The 18,917-nt window shown below is 34.7% G+C and overlaps 1 protein-coding gene and 1 long non-coding RNA gene across 2 annotated transcripts; one reads left to right on the top strand and one right to left on the bottom strand.

The window, feature by feature from the left end:
- Positions 1 to 561: 561 nt before the first annotated feature.
- Positions 562 to 4,440, bottom strand: LOC149805861 (uncharacterized). The gene is made up of 3 exons (XR_016415019.1): positions 4,364 to 4,440; positions 1,632 to 1,806; positions 562 to 974 (listed from the first exon to the last, which is right to left on the bottom strand). It is a non-coding gene; the product is annotated as an uncharacterized LOC149805861 (long non-coding RNA).
- A 5,056-nt stretch (positions 4,441 to 9,496) lies between these two features.
- Positions 9,497 to 17,569, top strand: LOC149805862 (uncharacterized). Its single transcript, XM_089950585.1, has 5 exons — positions 9,497 to 9,656; positions 12,147 to 12,297; positions 12,823 to 12,981; positions 14,109 to 14,229; positions 14,985 to 17,569. The coding sequence occupies exons 1-5, from the start codon at positions 9,654 to 9,656 to the stop codon at positions 15,766 to 15,768; spliced, it is 1,218 nt and encodes a 405-aa protein (XP_089806711.1). The 5' UTR covers positions 9,497 to 9,653; the 3' UTR covers positions 15,769 to 17,569.
- The last annotated feature ends 1,348 nt before the right edge of the window (positions 17,570 to 18,917 follow it).

Below are 18,917 nucleotides of genomic sequence, written 5' to 3' on the forward strand. Positions count from 1 at the left end.
CATACTTTTATGTTTATTGTTTAAAATTTAACACTCTTTTGTATGGTTCCATATAAACCATAACCTGGACAGGAAGACACTCTTTTATATTTTGCTGTTACTTGGATAGTAAAATACCCTTTTATTCGGTTACATATGGACCCTTACTGGGACGGTATAACATATTGTTTTGTTCAGTTGCATATAGACTATTACTGGGACAGCAGAGCTTTTTTTGTTCATTTACATACAGACCGTTATTTGGATAATATAACACTCTTTTTTTCGGCTACATATAGACAGATTTGTTATGGGACAGTACAAAACTCTTGTTCGGTTACATATAAACCGTTGTAGGGAAATAGCGATAGAGATATTCTTTAAAATGCGGCACACAGAGTTGAAATAAATGATAGTTATAAGATGGTTATATCCACAAATGATACAGTCATTGTTACATTAGTCACAGAATATGAAATATGTCTGTGAAAAGATTTCAGTGTTCAATGCAAAAGAAAATCATAATAACGAGACAATAAATTTAATCATATAATTTACATTTGTTATAGTTTCAGAGGAAAGAAACGAACAGTGTGTTCACTTAGTGTATTACTTTTGAAACGATTGCTTTCTTCAATTCAAATATCCTTACAATAAACGCCTGTTTTGAAAACAACAATAAATCAGTGTAGAAAAAAATGATCAAAAAAATGGAATGTTATCAAACCAAAGCACACATTGATCGGTGTTAACCTTTTTTCTTAAGACGTAAGATATTCAGTACAGTCAGCTTATCACAGTATGCAGCCAAACAAATGCAGATTGTCTTAAATAATTCAGACATACGGAGTAGGTGTGTGTAAGAGAGACTAAGGATCCGTTGAATATGTTTAGTATCAACACATATTATAGATGACTTGGTGTATCATATCAACGGACGTATTTGTCTCGCACATGTTGACCAGTGTGTACAAATAACGTAGAGCATAATCATTCTGAAAATAAAATGTATCATACTTTTTAAAAATATTCACAAATTAATTGATATAAACTTTCACGGTGATGACTTTCACAAGAGATTTTGGGAAAATAAAGTAGATGATGTCTTGTACAAAAGTGTGAGGTATCAGTAAATCAGTTAACATTACCTAGACGCTTGTGACAAAGCCATCTGAGTTTCGCCCGTTTAAATTAACGAGTCAGATGACGAACTGTACGTTATCATTTCTTTTCATCACATGAATATATCATGGAAAACTTGTATCTCAGATCTTGCCACAACCATGGATAGCAAATGATGGCCGAGAAAGCTTAGTCCCGCCACTAATAATGTTTACTAATACAAATAAAACATGCTGCATATCTTAACATATAAACCAATTATAAAATGACATCCTCGCAAAACAAAATGTTAATTTACTACTGCTTCAGTGGTCTGCTTTAAGTAAAGGGAATCACACTCTCACCCATGCATATGTATAATTCCAAAAAGTAGCTCCGGTAAAGGAACTCCACCAAACATCTCACAATGACCCTGTCTTAAAATAAACAACTCATATTTATGATGTGATGTTTTCTGATTTTAAATGCGACATATGCTTTCCATTGCTGTTGAATAAAAATAAGAAATAAGAGCACTTGCGTCTCCTTACCTGGGGAATATTTAGTTGAGGGACATGTTTGAACAAGTTTGTTCAGAGCGGATTCATAACAATCCCAGTTGTGAATAGTGTGTCGCTCCCCGTTCAATATCTTGTTAGCCATTTCGACATCCTCGTGAACCAAACTGATAATGGATTCAAAGGTTCTTCTCACTATCTTTCTCTCCTACAAGAATAAATTCATTTACATCAATGAACTATAATACCATGCAATTAAGAATATATAACATACTTCAAGTAACGTTGACCTTCCAATCAAATCATGTTAGTGCGCATGCCACTTAAATCTAAATAAGCAAGCAAATCATGGTTCAAAAGAATGGCTTTTTCACTCCTTGTAACTTTCAATGGCGACCATGGGTCAATTTATTAACTAATTATATATATATATATATATATATATATATATATATATATATATATATATATATATAATTGCTACATTGAAATAAAAGGGAAATTACTGAAAAGAAATTTACTTTTAAGACAATTCTTATGTTACGTGTTTAGGCTCGAATAAACAGTAACATAAGAAATAGTGAAAACAACAAGCTTTGAAAAATATTACAAATTATTTATTTCCCTGTAAAATTGCTGCAAAAATGGAAAAAATAAGAACTTGCGGTTTTAAGAATCAAATCCAAAAATAATCCAAGAATAATCCACGAATAAAATTTAAGAAGTCCTAATATTGAAATGTTCTAATGATTTCAAGTTCGAGTCCCGACGAAGAATCCAAGATGGAAGGCGATGACGTATGCTGTATCCTGTATAGTGTCGTTGTCTACATTTCCTTGTAGAAACACAAGAACTAATCCGGTATTTGAAATCCAAATAAAAGTTTCAGAAACGTCTTTGTTCAAGAATTCTGTATGAGCACAAAAATATTTCCAGAGGAACGAATTAATCTTTTAGAATCCAAATAACCTGAAGAAAAAATAACATATAACTCGAAAACTGGTTACAACAGAAGGAAACGACTTGACATCAAGCGTTTTTAAGCCCAGACAGACTAAATTCTCTCTAAGCATCGCTTATTAAAACTAACTAATGCGCAATTTCGAAAATGCCTGAATTGCGAAATAGAGGATCACATGATCATGTGTGCATATAAAAAAATCATGTAACCCCAGTATGGCCTTGATAAAAACCAATCATTTTACTACGAGAAAAAAGTTGTTTTCTTCACTAAAACTATTTAGAAGCCTAGGGTCACGTATTCAATACAGCCTCAATATCAGTCTTATTACTCCCACAATAAAAAAAAATAAAAAAAGAACTATTTGAATTAAGGTCGGAAACCAGGTCAGCCTTATATGTTTACAGAAATTAACAGTCAAGGTCAAACCATTTTCTGGAAAAAGTATGAGTCCTAGTAAAACAGAACGACATTATTTTGACATATAATGATAAAAAATAGAAAGATTTTAAAACTTACAAACAATTAAATCAGTTATAAATTTAATCAAATATACGTAACAAAATGCAAATGATGTAAAGAATATTAAGATGGGTCGACCATTCTGTTAATAGGTGGAAATACAAATGCCGCAGAAAAAATTCAGTAGTCGCTAACTCATACCCTTTTTCTCGAGCTCATTGTTATCACGTGGAAGAGGATGAATCAATTTTTAATGAATATTCAGTAATATTATGGGCTGAAAGCTTCGGGGAGAAAACTCTAAAAAAATTATGTGAATTCATTTGTGCCAAAATGAAGTTAAAATACAAATATAGTTCAGTATAGTCTTATAAAGGTATGACTTACGTGAATAGTGTCAGACATGTTTGAACCACAGTTAACATAAATCTCAATTACAGATTGACCAAGTAATATTAATAAAAAGGAAATTTAAATCTTATTTTAAGGATAACCAATATTCATATGCACACGGCCAGACTGCCACTTTAATCCAGCTGCATAAATCCCGTAAGGGATATGAACAGTGCCACATATGTCATGACACTTCTCCCTCCTACACAGCGCATCATGATGTTTTCATTTTACTGGTGATAATGAAAACAGGTTATAAAGGTGTAAATGTACTCTAAGAAGTTCATTCAGTCGGTTCTGAAGTTTTGACTTGTCCATTTCCGATTAGGCCAGCTTCAGGCGTCTCTCCAAAATGGCCAGAGGTACATCCTCCGACCTCACAGCATTTTCCGCAAAGGAATAACATCATAACTGGTTGGCGCGATTGTTATCAAACGAGTTCATCTCCACCAGACCCCATGCGAAATTTAAAAAAACATATACATATGGTTTTGTATTTATTACACATGCTCCTGAATCTAGTGAACCTGTATTGAATATTTCTATAATAAACGTGAATATAAGCGTTCTCAAAGAAGTAGCGGCCTCTGAATTCAAAACGAGTAAAAGGCATCTAATACAAAAACAATTTGGCTTCCCCAATGTGTGAAATATGTTGGCATCATAAAATGTATCTAGAACTAAAATAGTGCCTTCCATCGGCTCATGACACATTCATGATCATGCCATGCAACCATGTAAACGTTTTCTAGTCAGCGAGATCATTAAGCCACCACACCCAAATCTACAGAAGCTAAATTTAGTGCAACTGTTGCATGACTCATTCTTTCGCTCGTTACATACTCACCAAGTGATATTATGCCATCAAAATTTGGACATTACTAACTTATCTAGAGCTATTAGAGTTTTACCAAAGCAATGGACTCAAAAGGTTCGAAATTTCAATTACCAAGCAGAGAATTTAAAGTACTTAATATTCCTGTCATCGTCTATCATCATGCTGGTAATATTTGTACTGCCACGTGCTTAACAACCCCTCTCCAGTGCCCTGGTTAGCTCCCATGTCCTTGGCTCACAACATAAAATTCACTGATTATTATAATGTAAACTCTAAGGTCACAGAGATCTTGACATGCCATTCAGCGCCTCTGGCTGCTGTGCTAGATTTTATTCACTATACACGTCAAGTGGTTGTCGTATGCAAACAGAACTAAGTTCATAATCAGAAGTAAAGCTTCTGGTGTCACAACACAATGACACCTTTGAGGAGTTACCGTTCTTATTCAGTCAACAAGCGCTGCAAAGCTGTAATTTCGATGAGGAAGATCAAATATATCAAATAATTAGCCTTTGGGTGACATGAAATAGTATCAGTTTGATCTCTTTTATTAATAACATTTTCTAAACATCAGAAACCAATAAAGAAGAAAATATTTGGTCGGACATTTTTATAGCTCAGTCGAGGAATATGGCATAAAAATAGTTGAAAACCCGTCTTGGAACTTTCCTCATCAGTCCGAAATAATTATGAACTGGTAGACCAAGGGAGTGAATCGTAAAGAATTGTATTTTACAACCACCAATCACCAAAGTATATACTCTAGCTTCACGCTATTATATATATATATATATATATATATATATATATATATATATATATATATATATATATATATATATATATATATATATATATCATACTTTCAAGGTATATGCTGATCATACCTAACACAAGACCAATTTCTATATATCTATTTATCTATCTACACTGTATACATATATCTGTTTGTCTTAAGAGCTAGCTAAGTATAGTTCTTTCTAGTTTGATTGATTGATTGATCGCTGCTTTTGTGATTTCCTTATTTCTTCTAGTTTCTTGATATGCATGCGCTTTATTTTGCACAATGGTCGATGGTTTGCATGTTGATTTTGTATGTATTCAAGTAAAATGCTACTACAAAACTTGGGTCATATTGTGTCACTTAGTGTAAGAACTTCTTCATCTTGTTTCGATGTATAACGATTAACAAAGGGCATTGATGACGCAATATGTTCAGCGATGCTGATAGGAAATACAATAATGCTAATAGCAGGCGAACATATTCAATCAAGAGTTTTCAATGATAAAAATAATGCATCTGACAGTATGTAACGTGTTATATGATGAGGGTGGCAAAACTGATCTAAATGTGGAAACGGGTTCGTGAGGTTCAGAAAATCTCATTTTTAGACGTCGCGGCCAAATAAAAGCTCGGAAAAAATTTATTGTAAGATGGAGTATTATCTGACATGCGTATATATAGCGTGTAATACGAAATAACATAATTTAGCCTGCAATACGACATGACATCATGTCGCGTGTAATACGATCAAATAATACGTAGTGTGTAATACGATCTAACATTACAGAGTGTGGAATTCGAAATAACATAATGTACCTTAGAAAAAGATAAAATATTACGAAGCGTGTAATAAGATATAACATTATGCAGCGTGTAATACGATCAAACATTACCTAGTGTGCAATATTATATAACACCATGTTGCTTGTAATACGATATGGCATAATGAAGCGTGTTATACGATATGGAATAATGTAGCGTGTAATACGATATAACTTTATGTGGCGTGTAATACGATACAGCATAATATAGCGGGTAATACGATATTACATAATGCAGTGTGTAAAACGATGAACAGGATCTGAGTCAAAGAGGGCCGGCCTTAGGCTGATTGGACCTATTTGGCCCAATTGAACCCGCGTTCACAGGGGCCCCACGCGTTAATAATAATAATAATAATAATAATTATTATATATATATATATATATATATATATATATATATATATATATATATATATATATATATATGTGTGTGTGTGTGTGTGTGTGTGTGTGTGTTATTACGAGTCTAGGCTTTTACAAAAGGTACAGGGAAAGACAACAAGCTTTGTAATAATAATAATAATGAGGATTTTGTATAGCGCCTAATCTTTAGAAGCTCTAAGCGCTTTACATTAGACAACACCTATAAGATTAAAAAAAACATATAATAATAATAATATTATTACAAAAACAAACACCATGAAATTAGAAAAACATTAAAAAAATAAAAAATATGCTGAGAATAGTTCAGGTAGGAAACATTATTAGGTCTTTAAGTTTGTTCTTGCAGTCGAAATAAGTCAGTTTTGAGAGCTCTCTTGAATGGGATCACTGTGTCTTTGTGTCTAAGTTCAGTGGGCAATTCATTCCACGTTGCTGGGCCCTGGTATGCAAAAGAATGCTGTCCATATGACTTTGTTTTCATAGTGGGAATAATGAGTACACGATTGTCAGAAGTGGAGCGTAAGTATCTTGCTGGTGTGTACACATTAGTGAGGTCGGATAGGTATGTTGGACTAGAGTCCGACAGTGAAACGTAGCACAGAAAACAAATTTTGTGTTTGATTCTGGATCGAATGGATAGCCAGTGTAGGGTACAGAGCAGCGGGGAGGTGTACTCTGATCGTGGTACTCTAAGTATGATCCGAGCATCTGTGTTTTGAACTTTTTGAAGTTTCTGGAGTAGATATTGAGATGAACCAGACAGAATTGAGTTACAATAGTCCAGTCTTGAAAGTACTAATGAACACACAAGTGTTTTAGTGGCATCAACTGAAAGATATTTGCGAATTGAGCTGATGCGTCTCAGCTCAAGATATGCAGCCTTGCATATGTTCATGACATGTTGGTGTAATGTGAGAGTACTGTCCAGAGTAACACCTAGGTTTCGTACTGATTGTGTGAATTTAATGTTGGCGCTGCTGATATTTATTGTTTGAGGTAAAGGATATGAATGAGAATGTCTTTGTGTTGTAATCAGAATGGCCTCAGTTTTATCATCATTCATCTGCAGCTTGTTCCATGCCATCCATGATTTCACATCAGAAATGTACCTCTCTACACCTTGGATGGTAGCATCAACTTCAGTTGGGTGGCTAGATTTATATATTTGGTGTCATCAGCGTACAATTGGTGAGACACTTGATGATGATCTATGACACTTGAAAGCGAGTGAGTGTATAGAATGAAGAGAACAGATCCAAGAACAGACCCTTGTGGAACACCACAACATAGATCAACTGGGCTGGAGTGTATTCCATTTGCAGATACAACTTGTGTCCTGTTGACCAAGTAGGACTTGAACCACAGTAAGGCTGTATCATGAATGCCAAATGCATGCTGGAGACAGTGAAGTAATATATCATGGTCTATTGTGTCAAATGCTGCAGACAAATCAAGGAGGGTGAGGACTGTAATCTTTCCGCTATCCAACGCATAGAGAATGTCATTAACTACTTTTAGAAGAGTAGTTTCGGTACTGTGGCAAGGGCGATATGCATATTGTACATTGCTAAAAAGACTGTTTGAATTTAGATGAGATACAAGCTGAGATAGAACAGCCTTTTCTAAGATTTTTGATATGAATGGGAGATTAGAAACTGGGGGGTAGTTCTTTAAATCGTTATGGTCTAGTGTTGGTTTCTTCAACAGAGGCTTTACAATGGCAGTTTTGAAAAATGATGGGAATTTCCCGGATGAGAGAGAGGTATTAATAACATCAGTTAGTGAAGGCAATACTGGGGTCCCCTGTGAGCGTGTAAAAGTTAACAAACAATTTATTTCCCTAGAATATCAAGTGAAAAATGAGAAAAAAGAACTTGCGGATTAACGAATCAAATCCAAAAATAATCCAAGAATGAAAAAATAGAAGTCTTAGCAATAAAATGTTCTGAATGAAACTGAGTTCGAATCCCGATGAAATCCAAAATCGATGACGTCTGTTGTAAGCTGCGAAGTGCTGTTGTGTCAACAGTTTCTTGATGAATCACAGAAAATATTATTCCAGTTTTGAATTCAGTATAACTTCCATTAAATGTTTTATCCAAGAATTTTGTAGAAACACTTATGTATTTCCAGGGAAAAGAATCACTTAAAATTCAATAAAATAAAATTTCAACTCAAACTGGTCACAACATATCTATATAAAGAGAAAGTAGTTGTAAAGGCTTGGAAGAAAATGTTAAGTTCAATATTATATAAAACTTGCTTAAAAGTTTATTTTCAAATGCCACGCTCACAGGGGACCCCACGCGTAAATCCAGGAGACACCGCGAAAATGATCTCAATCTGGCCCCGCGTTTGCTAAGACCGTTACTGGAGTCAAAAAAGGGTTTGATAAGGTAGAACAAAGGCAACAATTCTGATATTTGGCTCCTCTTCTTACGATTTAAAAGACACGTTAATTTTAAACAAAATTCACTTTAATTGATGTTTTAAAGCGATAAATTGTGCTACTGCCACTGAGACCTTTGGATTGTAAAATCTCCGTTATTGAAATTAGCAAACGGTATTCGCATTGAACAATACAAAACAATCGTTTATAACATGTAACGAGGCCATGCACTTCTGGAAAAGCGATGCATCATCTGATAGTCTAGTTATCGATTAGTTTATAGAAAAAAAATGTAACGAGAAGTTAAGGCGAATTTTTTATATAAAAAAGAACTCGGAGTCGTTTTCTCTGATTGTGTTGTTTATAGTGGAAATTTGAAAGGTTTATTCTGTCGTGAAAGGACTCGTAGCTCTCTTTTTGTGACCTTGCGGACCAGACCCGGAATTCATACATTTCTTGTAAAAGACAGACATTTACTCGCAGATCATTTGTTAGAGAATTTAGTTCAACTCTTACAAAATGTTTCCAAGCTTCCAAGAATAAGCATAGAAAGTAGACAAAACTGAAAATGATGTACAGTTATAATCACGAGCTATAGTTTTCCTCCACTGAAAAGACAAGTGAAAACCTGTCAAATTAAATGTCCTTTTTCAACACATGTAACTTTTCATATAATTTACCAAACCTAAAATGTTCTACAAAAAGAAATTCAACCATCCATAAACCATTTCCATTTACACTAAGCGGCAGTATACCAAAATTCCGCTACTGTTTACAGAAATACAGAAAAATAATGAAAGTATTACGACTCATGTTTATAAACTAAGAACTTTTAAGTCACAGTGGATAATCGATGCATCCGTAAACAACCCACGTGACACTGACGTGACGTCAACAATAACAGTGTCAAGGAGACTGCGACGAAACTCCCTGCATTACCTATTCGTGCCTAACCTTCATTCTTCTACAGCTACAAGATTTGTCAAAATATATTTTCAAAGACATCACTTTGATTTCAGAATGGTAAGTAACGTATCATTACGTAACACTGACGGAACATAACTAATGTACCTTTCGTTTCTATTTTTATAAGACCAAGCTCAAACGTTCGGTTTGCTGAATGGCATGTAAGCAACCATCACTCACCATCAAACTTTGATAGATCTTGATGGCCTTAAGCGTGGTCATAGCTCACCGAATCATGTCAAGATCATCTCTTGTTATGTATATAATATGTTTAATACGTATCTCCTTCCTCACTTTTATGCGCCGATGTTACTCGTTGTCGAAATCATCCGAGCCCTGTTTTACATTTGTTTTAAACGAGTTATCGGTTATAATAATCTTCGTTGTCTGTTAAGCCTTCCAAGGTGGAACAGTGTCTCTAACATGCTTGTAAACTATAATGTATTCAGTTCTGAAAAAGTAATGAGAACGCGTGTTTTTTCTATGATGACAGGAATACGCAAAAGTAAAAAATGTATCTTGAAATTTCTGTGGAACTATGTCATTCGTTTTAAATTCTCGGATTATAAATAGATGGAACACATTATTCTTTAAACGTCTTAGATAATTTTATATTTAACAACGCCCGGCACATAGTTATTGATCTGTATGTATATTTGTACATAAGATATATATGATCTTTTATGCTTAAATACTTTTGTATTTTATATTTTAATTTAGATGCATGGACCATGCGGTCTGAAATCAAGAATTCTTATCGTCTTATCTTCTCTATATTCGACAAGAAAGTAAATCACTTCACAAGATAATAGAGCCATGCTCGGTCTCTACAAAATAATAAGTAAATTGTCGTTACAATTTGATTTACACTGAAACTTTCTGATAATACAGTTTTGATAATATTGTCATGGATGCAAAATCTGGGAATCTTGTGATATTTCCGTTACTGAACATGTACACATTAATTTCTTCCGAAAAGTTATATTTTTAAGAAAGAACAACCACCTACAATAAATGTTATATGGAGAAAAGATTTTTTTGTGAACATGTTTTCAAATTGATGCAATTTCATAATTGTTATACGACAATATTATACACGAAGCCGTTGCTTCTAAGGTTTAAAATGGTTTTACTTTATTGTACAAATTTTATGTGATTTAAATCTGAATAACGTATGGTCATCTCACTCACTCCCAAAGTTGATTGGCTAAAGAAAGCGGTAGCAATGCGACTGAAAGATAAATATATACAAACATGGCATTCTAATGTTTTCGATTTCTCTAAAATTGAACTTATTTGATAATTTTATTTGAAACCTTTTTAACCCGCATGCCGCAAAAAGATGAATAAATTAAAGAAAGTTATATTCAAGGAATCAGAGGTTTCCCGTTGAAACTGAAGGTGGCAGCAGTTGGATATTTCTGAAAGGAACTGCGAATTATATGCCGTACAAGATGCATTTCATTATCGTTTCCAATGTTCAGAATTTCGCTGAAACTAAAACAAACAATATTTAAGCGAGAAAAATCTAACCAAAAGGTTACAATATACAATTGTGTGAGTTGTTAAATAACAAAAATGCTAACGTACTTTTTAGATTAAGTAAATTTACCGAACGAATATCTAAATCGAGGGTATTTATGTTCGCTTTTATCAAGAATTCTTGACAGCAAATAACTTTTTTATTATTTCTTTCATTAGAAGATACGTTGTTATTCACAGAGATACATTCTCAGCAATATTTTGGATATAAATGACATAATTATGAGCAAATTACAATAGAAATATTTTAAGATTACATGAAAACAAGTCGCAAACTCTCATTCATACTTGAAAACAAACTGCTGAAAAGATGTGATCAAATATTATCATAAATTTATTTAAGAACCATTCGAACTTCACAACAATCCTTTGTGATATTCTTTCAATGGTCTTAAAATTCATTTCAGGTGACATTAACGTGTTTAACGTGACGTCAACAGTGTTACCAAGGACTTCATGACGTAGTCCGTAGTACTCACATCGCTTTCTACCTAACATTCCATGTCTCGGTACAGCACGCTTATCGAAAATTATGTCGGGGCTTTTATTTCAGTTGTAAATAGGGAAATAACATTCCATTATGTGGCATTTACACGATCAAACCAAAGAAAACTTCATTATGTTGCCAAAGTCTGTCAATTTAATCACCACAAACCGCCTCGTAGTTGCGTCACTACGTTGCTACAGAAAAATTTGTTATGACAGCTATCCACCCACATATGTTTTGAGAAGGATCGCCCTCGTTACATTAAGATGAAGGTTACGTACTATGAAAATTTCAGCTGCCTAAAAAAGCTCCCTCTCGAACGGAAAGGGAGGGGGGTGCAATTACCTTTTCGTAAAGCCAGCCAAATCCCCCTCGCGCCGCTCATGGATCTAATCTACAATGAAGAATTAAAATATTTGGTAGCTTTCTTACCCAGATGACTTTTATTCACCGTTTCTTGCATCACAATAAAAATCACACACCAAATGCATTTCAAACTCATAATCTATGTTTTTCAGAAGATAACAAGGAAACTGAAAGAGGACGGTCGGCTAGTTCAGACGCTATCTTACACCGGTGATAAAAACGTCACGCAACTTCCCCCTATCTCTGGACCATACAATACCCAGAGTGCAACATTTACCGGACGAGACATCAGCAAAAGAAACGGTATCCAGTGCATGAAACATTGTTTTTAGATGAATTTTGTTTAATAATAATAACAACAACTACAACACAGTAATAATAATAATAATAATAATAAACAATTGCATCACAAGAAACTTTAATCAACGTTGGCGATTGCGTGTAGGGATCACATAAAATGAAATTGCTTGCATATATGAGACGTAGACTCAGAATAAAAGAAGCATTTCCTCATTACAAGAAATCTAATTTAATTCTGTGATTCATCAAAGAGACGTAGAAGTTGTTTGTTATTTTATAATACAGATTAAGGATGTTGCTATAAGTAGTCTACGCTTGAGAAGTTTTTAGTGTATGAACGTGATTCCTGTAGACAAGGTATAATTACATTTCTGTCTTGGATCTAATGTCTTGGATCTCTTCATTATAGTTTGCGTGTATGTGCATGCATGCGTACTTATCTCTAATGTATCAATCACTTAACTTTTGGATGTATGCAGTGAAAATTAAACCTGAGTGAAATGAGTTGTAAGCTTGTCTATACTGCAGGATCCGCTGCAAGAAAGCCCCGTTCTCGACAAACTGCCCTGTTTGATGTGAACAAATTCAAGCAAAACACACCGCCGGCAGTAGAAGGTAGTTTTCCAAGAAGGAAGACAAAATACAGACGACCAATCACTTTTGATGACACAAAGGACAACGTGGATGGTAAATAACCATATCTTTCATAACACATTCAAAGAGCAATCAATTCTCTTTGTAAGCTGAAACAGTTGGTAATCACTTAATTTCCGTGTATTTGTTTCTGAAATATATGGACGGACTTCTTAACATGTCAAACAAATCTTCTTATTTCATATCTCTCTCTCTCTCTCTCTCTCTCTCTCTCTCTCTCTCTCTCTCTCTCTCTATATATATATATATATATATATATATATATATATATATATATATCTGAGGCGTCACCTAAGCTTTTCTCGCTAGGCGCTCAGCATTAAGAGGTTAATGTTAAGACTGGTCGGCCTGGTGTCAGGATAATGTGACTGGGTAGAGCATCATGCTACATGTCTGCGGCATGACGCCCCGGTGCTAGACATTACTATAAACTGCCACACTGCAAACATTATAGCGAAATGGCTGAAAAATTGTTAAAGCTACGTTAAAAATCCAAATCACACGCACATACATACACGCACACACACACACACTTAAGCTTTTCGAAAACATCGGGAAGAGATCGTTATTATTCATGTTTTTGCTTTTGCTTTTTGAAGTCAACTTCAGTATCTCTAAGTTTAATCCATTACTCGGCTCAAAACTGATACTTTTGTCAGGACGTGCTGCCAAAGTACAATACAACAATGATCGGCCTTCACTACTCTAGCTTCTTATGTTCTTTAAATGTACGTATGTACACTGGTTTAAGAGCAAACTATTTTCGCACATTTTTAAGGCAAACTGGTACAACGCCAGATTATAAATAACAATGTAATAAATTAGTTATTTTACAAAGACTATGTAATTCAGCCAATCACTATTGAAGGGGACTGTCCTCAATATATTAAATCACGCTTTATCATTTTTGTGTATGATGTTTGTTATACTCTAACTCCTGTCACAACATTTTTTATATTTAATCTGTGGTCTGGCATTAAAACATGCCTATTCGTCTTTGAAATACAGTTTAATAATTTGGAGACTGTCAAACTTTACAATATCAGTTTTGAAAGTGCAAGGAAAAAAGATATATTAAACACTGGGGTGTTGGCGGAACGGTGCACACAGTTCCTTATTAATTCTTAGAACAACAACTGATCGATGCACTTTTCTCTCAGATTTTCTCCAGACAGCGACGGAGAGCGGGATCAGTGCTGAGCTCAGTCGACTGCAGGCCAAACTGAAACACATGGAACAGTTGAGTCAGGACAAACTAGTGGATTTACAGAGTCAGAACAAGTAAGTTTCTAAATTGAGACCGATCCCTTCAGTGCCCAAGCAAGCTCAAGATTCTTCACCTTGTGAATCACTTTGTAGAAGCTGGTTAGCCCGGTATTTCTTATAGGTATAAACCTAGAGGTGATCTGACCATATGCTCGTTTTTCACAATCAATGGATTGCAGTAACACTTCAGATGGTAATGCTTCTTTAGTATAATCTTGTTCTGAGCAACAACTGTCTCCAAATTTTACAAAGACTTGTAATAACTGTAAAGAATGCGCAGGTAAAAGGTGCGTCAATTACATTTAAGATGCCAGTTGTCATCTCTGTGGGGGTCGCACCAATGATCTGAATACATCTTATGCATGCCACACCCTAAAATGTGTACATGCGTTGTCTTTTAGCACCAAGATGGTAAAACGAGTACAGTTACTTGATACACAGCAAATATTAGTGAGGACAGATCGGAATGTCAGCACAACTTGCTTTGCACTGTATTGACATACAAAAGACGAGATGAAGTGATAAATTCCTCTGTGTAGGAAAAACAGCGTGCAAAATCAATTATAAGTTGATTTAAATTCGGCTGCGTATTAGTGCACATTAGCCAAGAGAAGGCAATCAATCGTAATGTTGTATTATTTCCCTTCCTTATTAATTGCAAATTTAAATGGAGACCACACGAACACACACACACACACACACACACACACACACACACACACACACACACACACACCAATAAAGTGACGATGTCGATTACTCTCTTCCAGGCCAATGGAACAGTGGATGGAAAAGTATAGAGAGTCTAGCGATGCCTTGGCATGTCAGTCGCGAGAGCTTATCAGAGCCAGGGATGACCACAGCCGCTATAAGGAAGAAACTACTCGCTGTCGGGTTCAGCACAAGACAAACGAGCTTGCCTCCGCTCTCTATACACTGCAGAACGAGAAGGTTCAGCAAGACATCTGGAACATTCGTGACAGAGTGCTGGCCATCAAGGAACACAACCGTGTGGGGCAGACAACCGCCCAGCTCAAGGCACACGTGAAGAAGATGGAGAAAGATCTTGCTGAGGAGCGCGCCAAAATAGCGGTGCTTGAAAATGATGTAAAGACCGCCAATGAGAAATACGAATCTCTCTTGGCTTTTCAGAAAGGCAGACAAGAAAACAAACTGCCCGCTATAAAAGCAGACGACAAACTGCACTCTACAAAAAAAGAGGATAAAACATATGTGAAGGTCCCTGAAAACGATATTGCTAGGAGAAGAATAAAAAAAATGAAAGATGAAAAATCTTCGAGAGAGGCAGAACAAAAGTTATCCGAAACGAAAGTAATTAAAGAGCCTTTTCAGATGATCGATAATTCTGAAATTCCTCATCCAACAGTTATGGAAGCAGCAAAAATGGTAAATGTAGAGATATCTTCAGTAGATAACAGGAAAACAGATGAAACAAAAGTTACAGAACACAGTAAATCTCTTCAACTTCAAGCCACACTACCTTCAACCGATAAACCCCAAGTCTTCAAGATTAAGCACTCGAAGAAAAAATAACTAATTCAAGAAACAGTAAAAATTTTGTTCATAACAATTTTGGCCTGAAGCTGTTATTTTTCATCGATTGTTGTGTACAGTGTACACCCATGTGATAATTATGTTTAATACAGTGTATATCCATGTGATAATTATGTTCAATACAGTTATATCCATGTGATAATTATGTTCACTTTATGAATTTGTACATTTTATATATTTCTTGATTAAAATTGTAGATTGCATCCTTTTGTAGATATATCGATCACAACTTTTGTCAATATAATCATATTCATCTGTTAAACTTTCAATTAACACAATCGTTTCTTTGATATTTTTGCAGCAAGTCCATGAATATTTTCTCCTTATAATAAAATGAAATAAAGAAGGTTACAGTGTTTAATGTTTATCAGCGCTACACAAATATCAATATGGTGAACTGAATCGATGCAATTCAACTGAAACTAAAAACAAGTTTTTAATAAAAGAAATGATGAGCGATTTTTTGGCGTAAATATACCCTGTACTCTTGGGCGCTCCACACCTACTCCCATGGTGCAGATGAGTTCAAAGTAACAAAAACAGTGCAAGTATAATGACTGCTTAATACCCACATATGATGATGATGACCATAATATGTACTAAGTTTCATAGTGATCCCTTTAAAACTGCGAGTAGATGCACTCACAAAGTTTTGTCATAAAGCAAAAAGCTGTAAGTAATAAAAAGCAAAAGTTCTTTTAACAGAACACAAATTTGTCAATATGTAAATCTGTATATGATTTAAATAACAGGTACAAAGTTTTACAAAGATCTAAAAAAATAAACTACTGCAAGACAGGTTGTGTTCAGAAGAACATTCAGCACCAAGAATAAAAGGGAAATAACTCTAACAAATATGTGATTCCAAGGCGATTTGTATGTAGATATATGCATCTTCATATACTGATAATACTATGTACGAAGTGTCATGGCGATCCATCGAAAACTTGGAGACTAGGTGCGTTTACGATATTATGTCAAACTCCATTGAACTCCAAATAAAACAACAGCAATTCCTCAATCACTGGAGCATCAAGATTTATTGATATACACATCTTCAAAAACTGATCATGTGTATCAAGTTTCACAATGTCCCATCAAAAATGCAGGACAAATTGCATTCACATGTCATGCTTCTCATTCAGCTGCAAGGAAAAAGGGCAGCAACTTTAAAAAGAAATTGTAGGATGAATATAATATATCAATGTGGGATGCTCAACAGATGTTTTAAACTTCTGAGAGAGTGACGGGTGTATGGTGAAGTCGTTTGCATTTTTAACATTTACAATGTAGAGAATATTGACATACCTCTGATACTTGTATGTACTGGGTGAAATTTCTTGGGATATTATGCTAGTGGAATATTTAAGCACACAGCTAACCAAATTGCTCCAATGTGCTCAAAACATCAGCAAGAATTAGTCTAAAGTACACCATCTTGCAATAGGGAAAATAATTTTGCCAGACTAGACAATACCAGCTTCTAAATGAAAGTAGAATGAATCACTAGATATAAAAAAAATGTAAAAAGAAAAAGAATAACCTCTTTTTTCTACAATTAACTTCTGAGGTAGGTCCAGGAAGTGAAAACAACCAAGTGGAGCTATAACAGTTTTATTATAGTTGCACATCTCAAGTAATTTCAGGCAGTCTACTCTACAACCCTATATTACACCCATCAATCATATCCAAATTAAAGGAAATTAAAAGTTCTCATAAAAATAATTAAAATATAAAGATCTTTTTTCAGATAGCCATTATAACCAGTGAGGAAAATCAGTGAAATTCTTTTCCTTTAAAACTCTAACCCTATGCAAATTATGAAACTTTAGAGCACCACCTGTGTGCATCTTTAGTGATACTCATATTATGTACAGACTGCCATGGTGATCCATTGAAATCTATGACTAATTGCATTCACAGGATTCAGTCATACATTGCTTCCAACTGCAAGACAGCAATGGCAATGACTCTAGCAAAAGGAGCAAAGTCATTTGTTCATATCACACTTCATCAGATGATGACCATAACATGTACCAAGCAATCCATTCAAACCTGCGAGACTATACGTGTTTCACAAGTTTTTGTAATACACTGCACGTATCACTATGCTATCTTCAAGTAATACACTGCATGTATCACTATCCTCTCTTCAAGTAATACACTGCACATATCACTATGCTATCTTCAAGTAATACATTGCACATATCACTATGCTATCTTCAAGTAATACACTGCACGTATGACTATGCTATCTTCAAGTAATACACTGCACGTATCACTATGCTATCTTCAAGTGATGGCTATCATATTTACCAAATTTAGTGCACTCCATTAAACACTGCAGGACTAGTTTCATTTGCAAGATTGTGACGAAGAGACAGATGGACACGTTGAGTCCTAATAACAAGGAGGCACACAAAGATATTTAAACTTTTAATAGTTTTGTTTTTAGTTGCCCAATCTTCATTTTATTAATTTTAAGTTGAATGCACTGTGCTCTCTGTAATAACTTGCATTTCTTTGCTTTAACTGATGAATTAATGTTAAGTTTTAAGCACCCCTGAAAGCCAATTTTCACACATCATCAGACCTGCTTAGCCTAACATGACCATTGCAGTAGGGCAGTCGATTTTTTCCCTGCAAGTTTTGACTGTTTTTCAGTAAGGCATAACAAAATATCATATACTGCTATTGGTTAGTTGGAAAGCATGAATTTGAAAAGTTCCATATTTGAAACATGCAGCAACAGTAAACATTATGTTCAAATGAAAAGTTTGTAAAGTACACATAAACCTTATTTGCCCCTAATATAGTTGCACAATGAAGCTCAGTGTCTTGTTGCTATCTCTTAACTCAATGTAATACTTGGAATCTTTTTCCATTTCACATGATGACGGCAATCATATCTCCTGCCACGAGACACATTCAGATCAACACATGATGTCCAAATAAATGTAATTGTTTCCCTTCCTGCTTTTATTCACAAGAATCTGAATACTTGTTTTTATTCTTCTGTACTGATTATTAATACATTGTAAGAGACTGATTTTCTCTTTCATCTTCAACATGCATCACTTGCTGGACGCCATATTTAAAAAAATATATGATCAACAGTTTTATCATTA

This window comes from Sinohyriopsis cumingii, chromosome 2 (assembly GCF_028554795.1).
Source record: "Sinohyriopsis cumingii isolate HCF-2022 chromosome 2, ASM2855479v2, whole genome shotgun sequence".
Lineage (NCBI taxonomy): Eukaryota > Metazoa > Mollusca > Bivalvia > Unionida > Unionidae > Sinohyriopsis > Sinohyriopsis cumingii.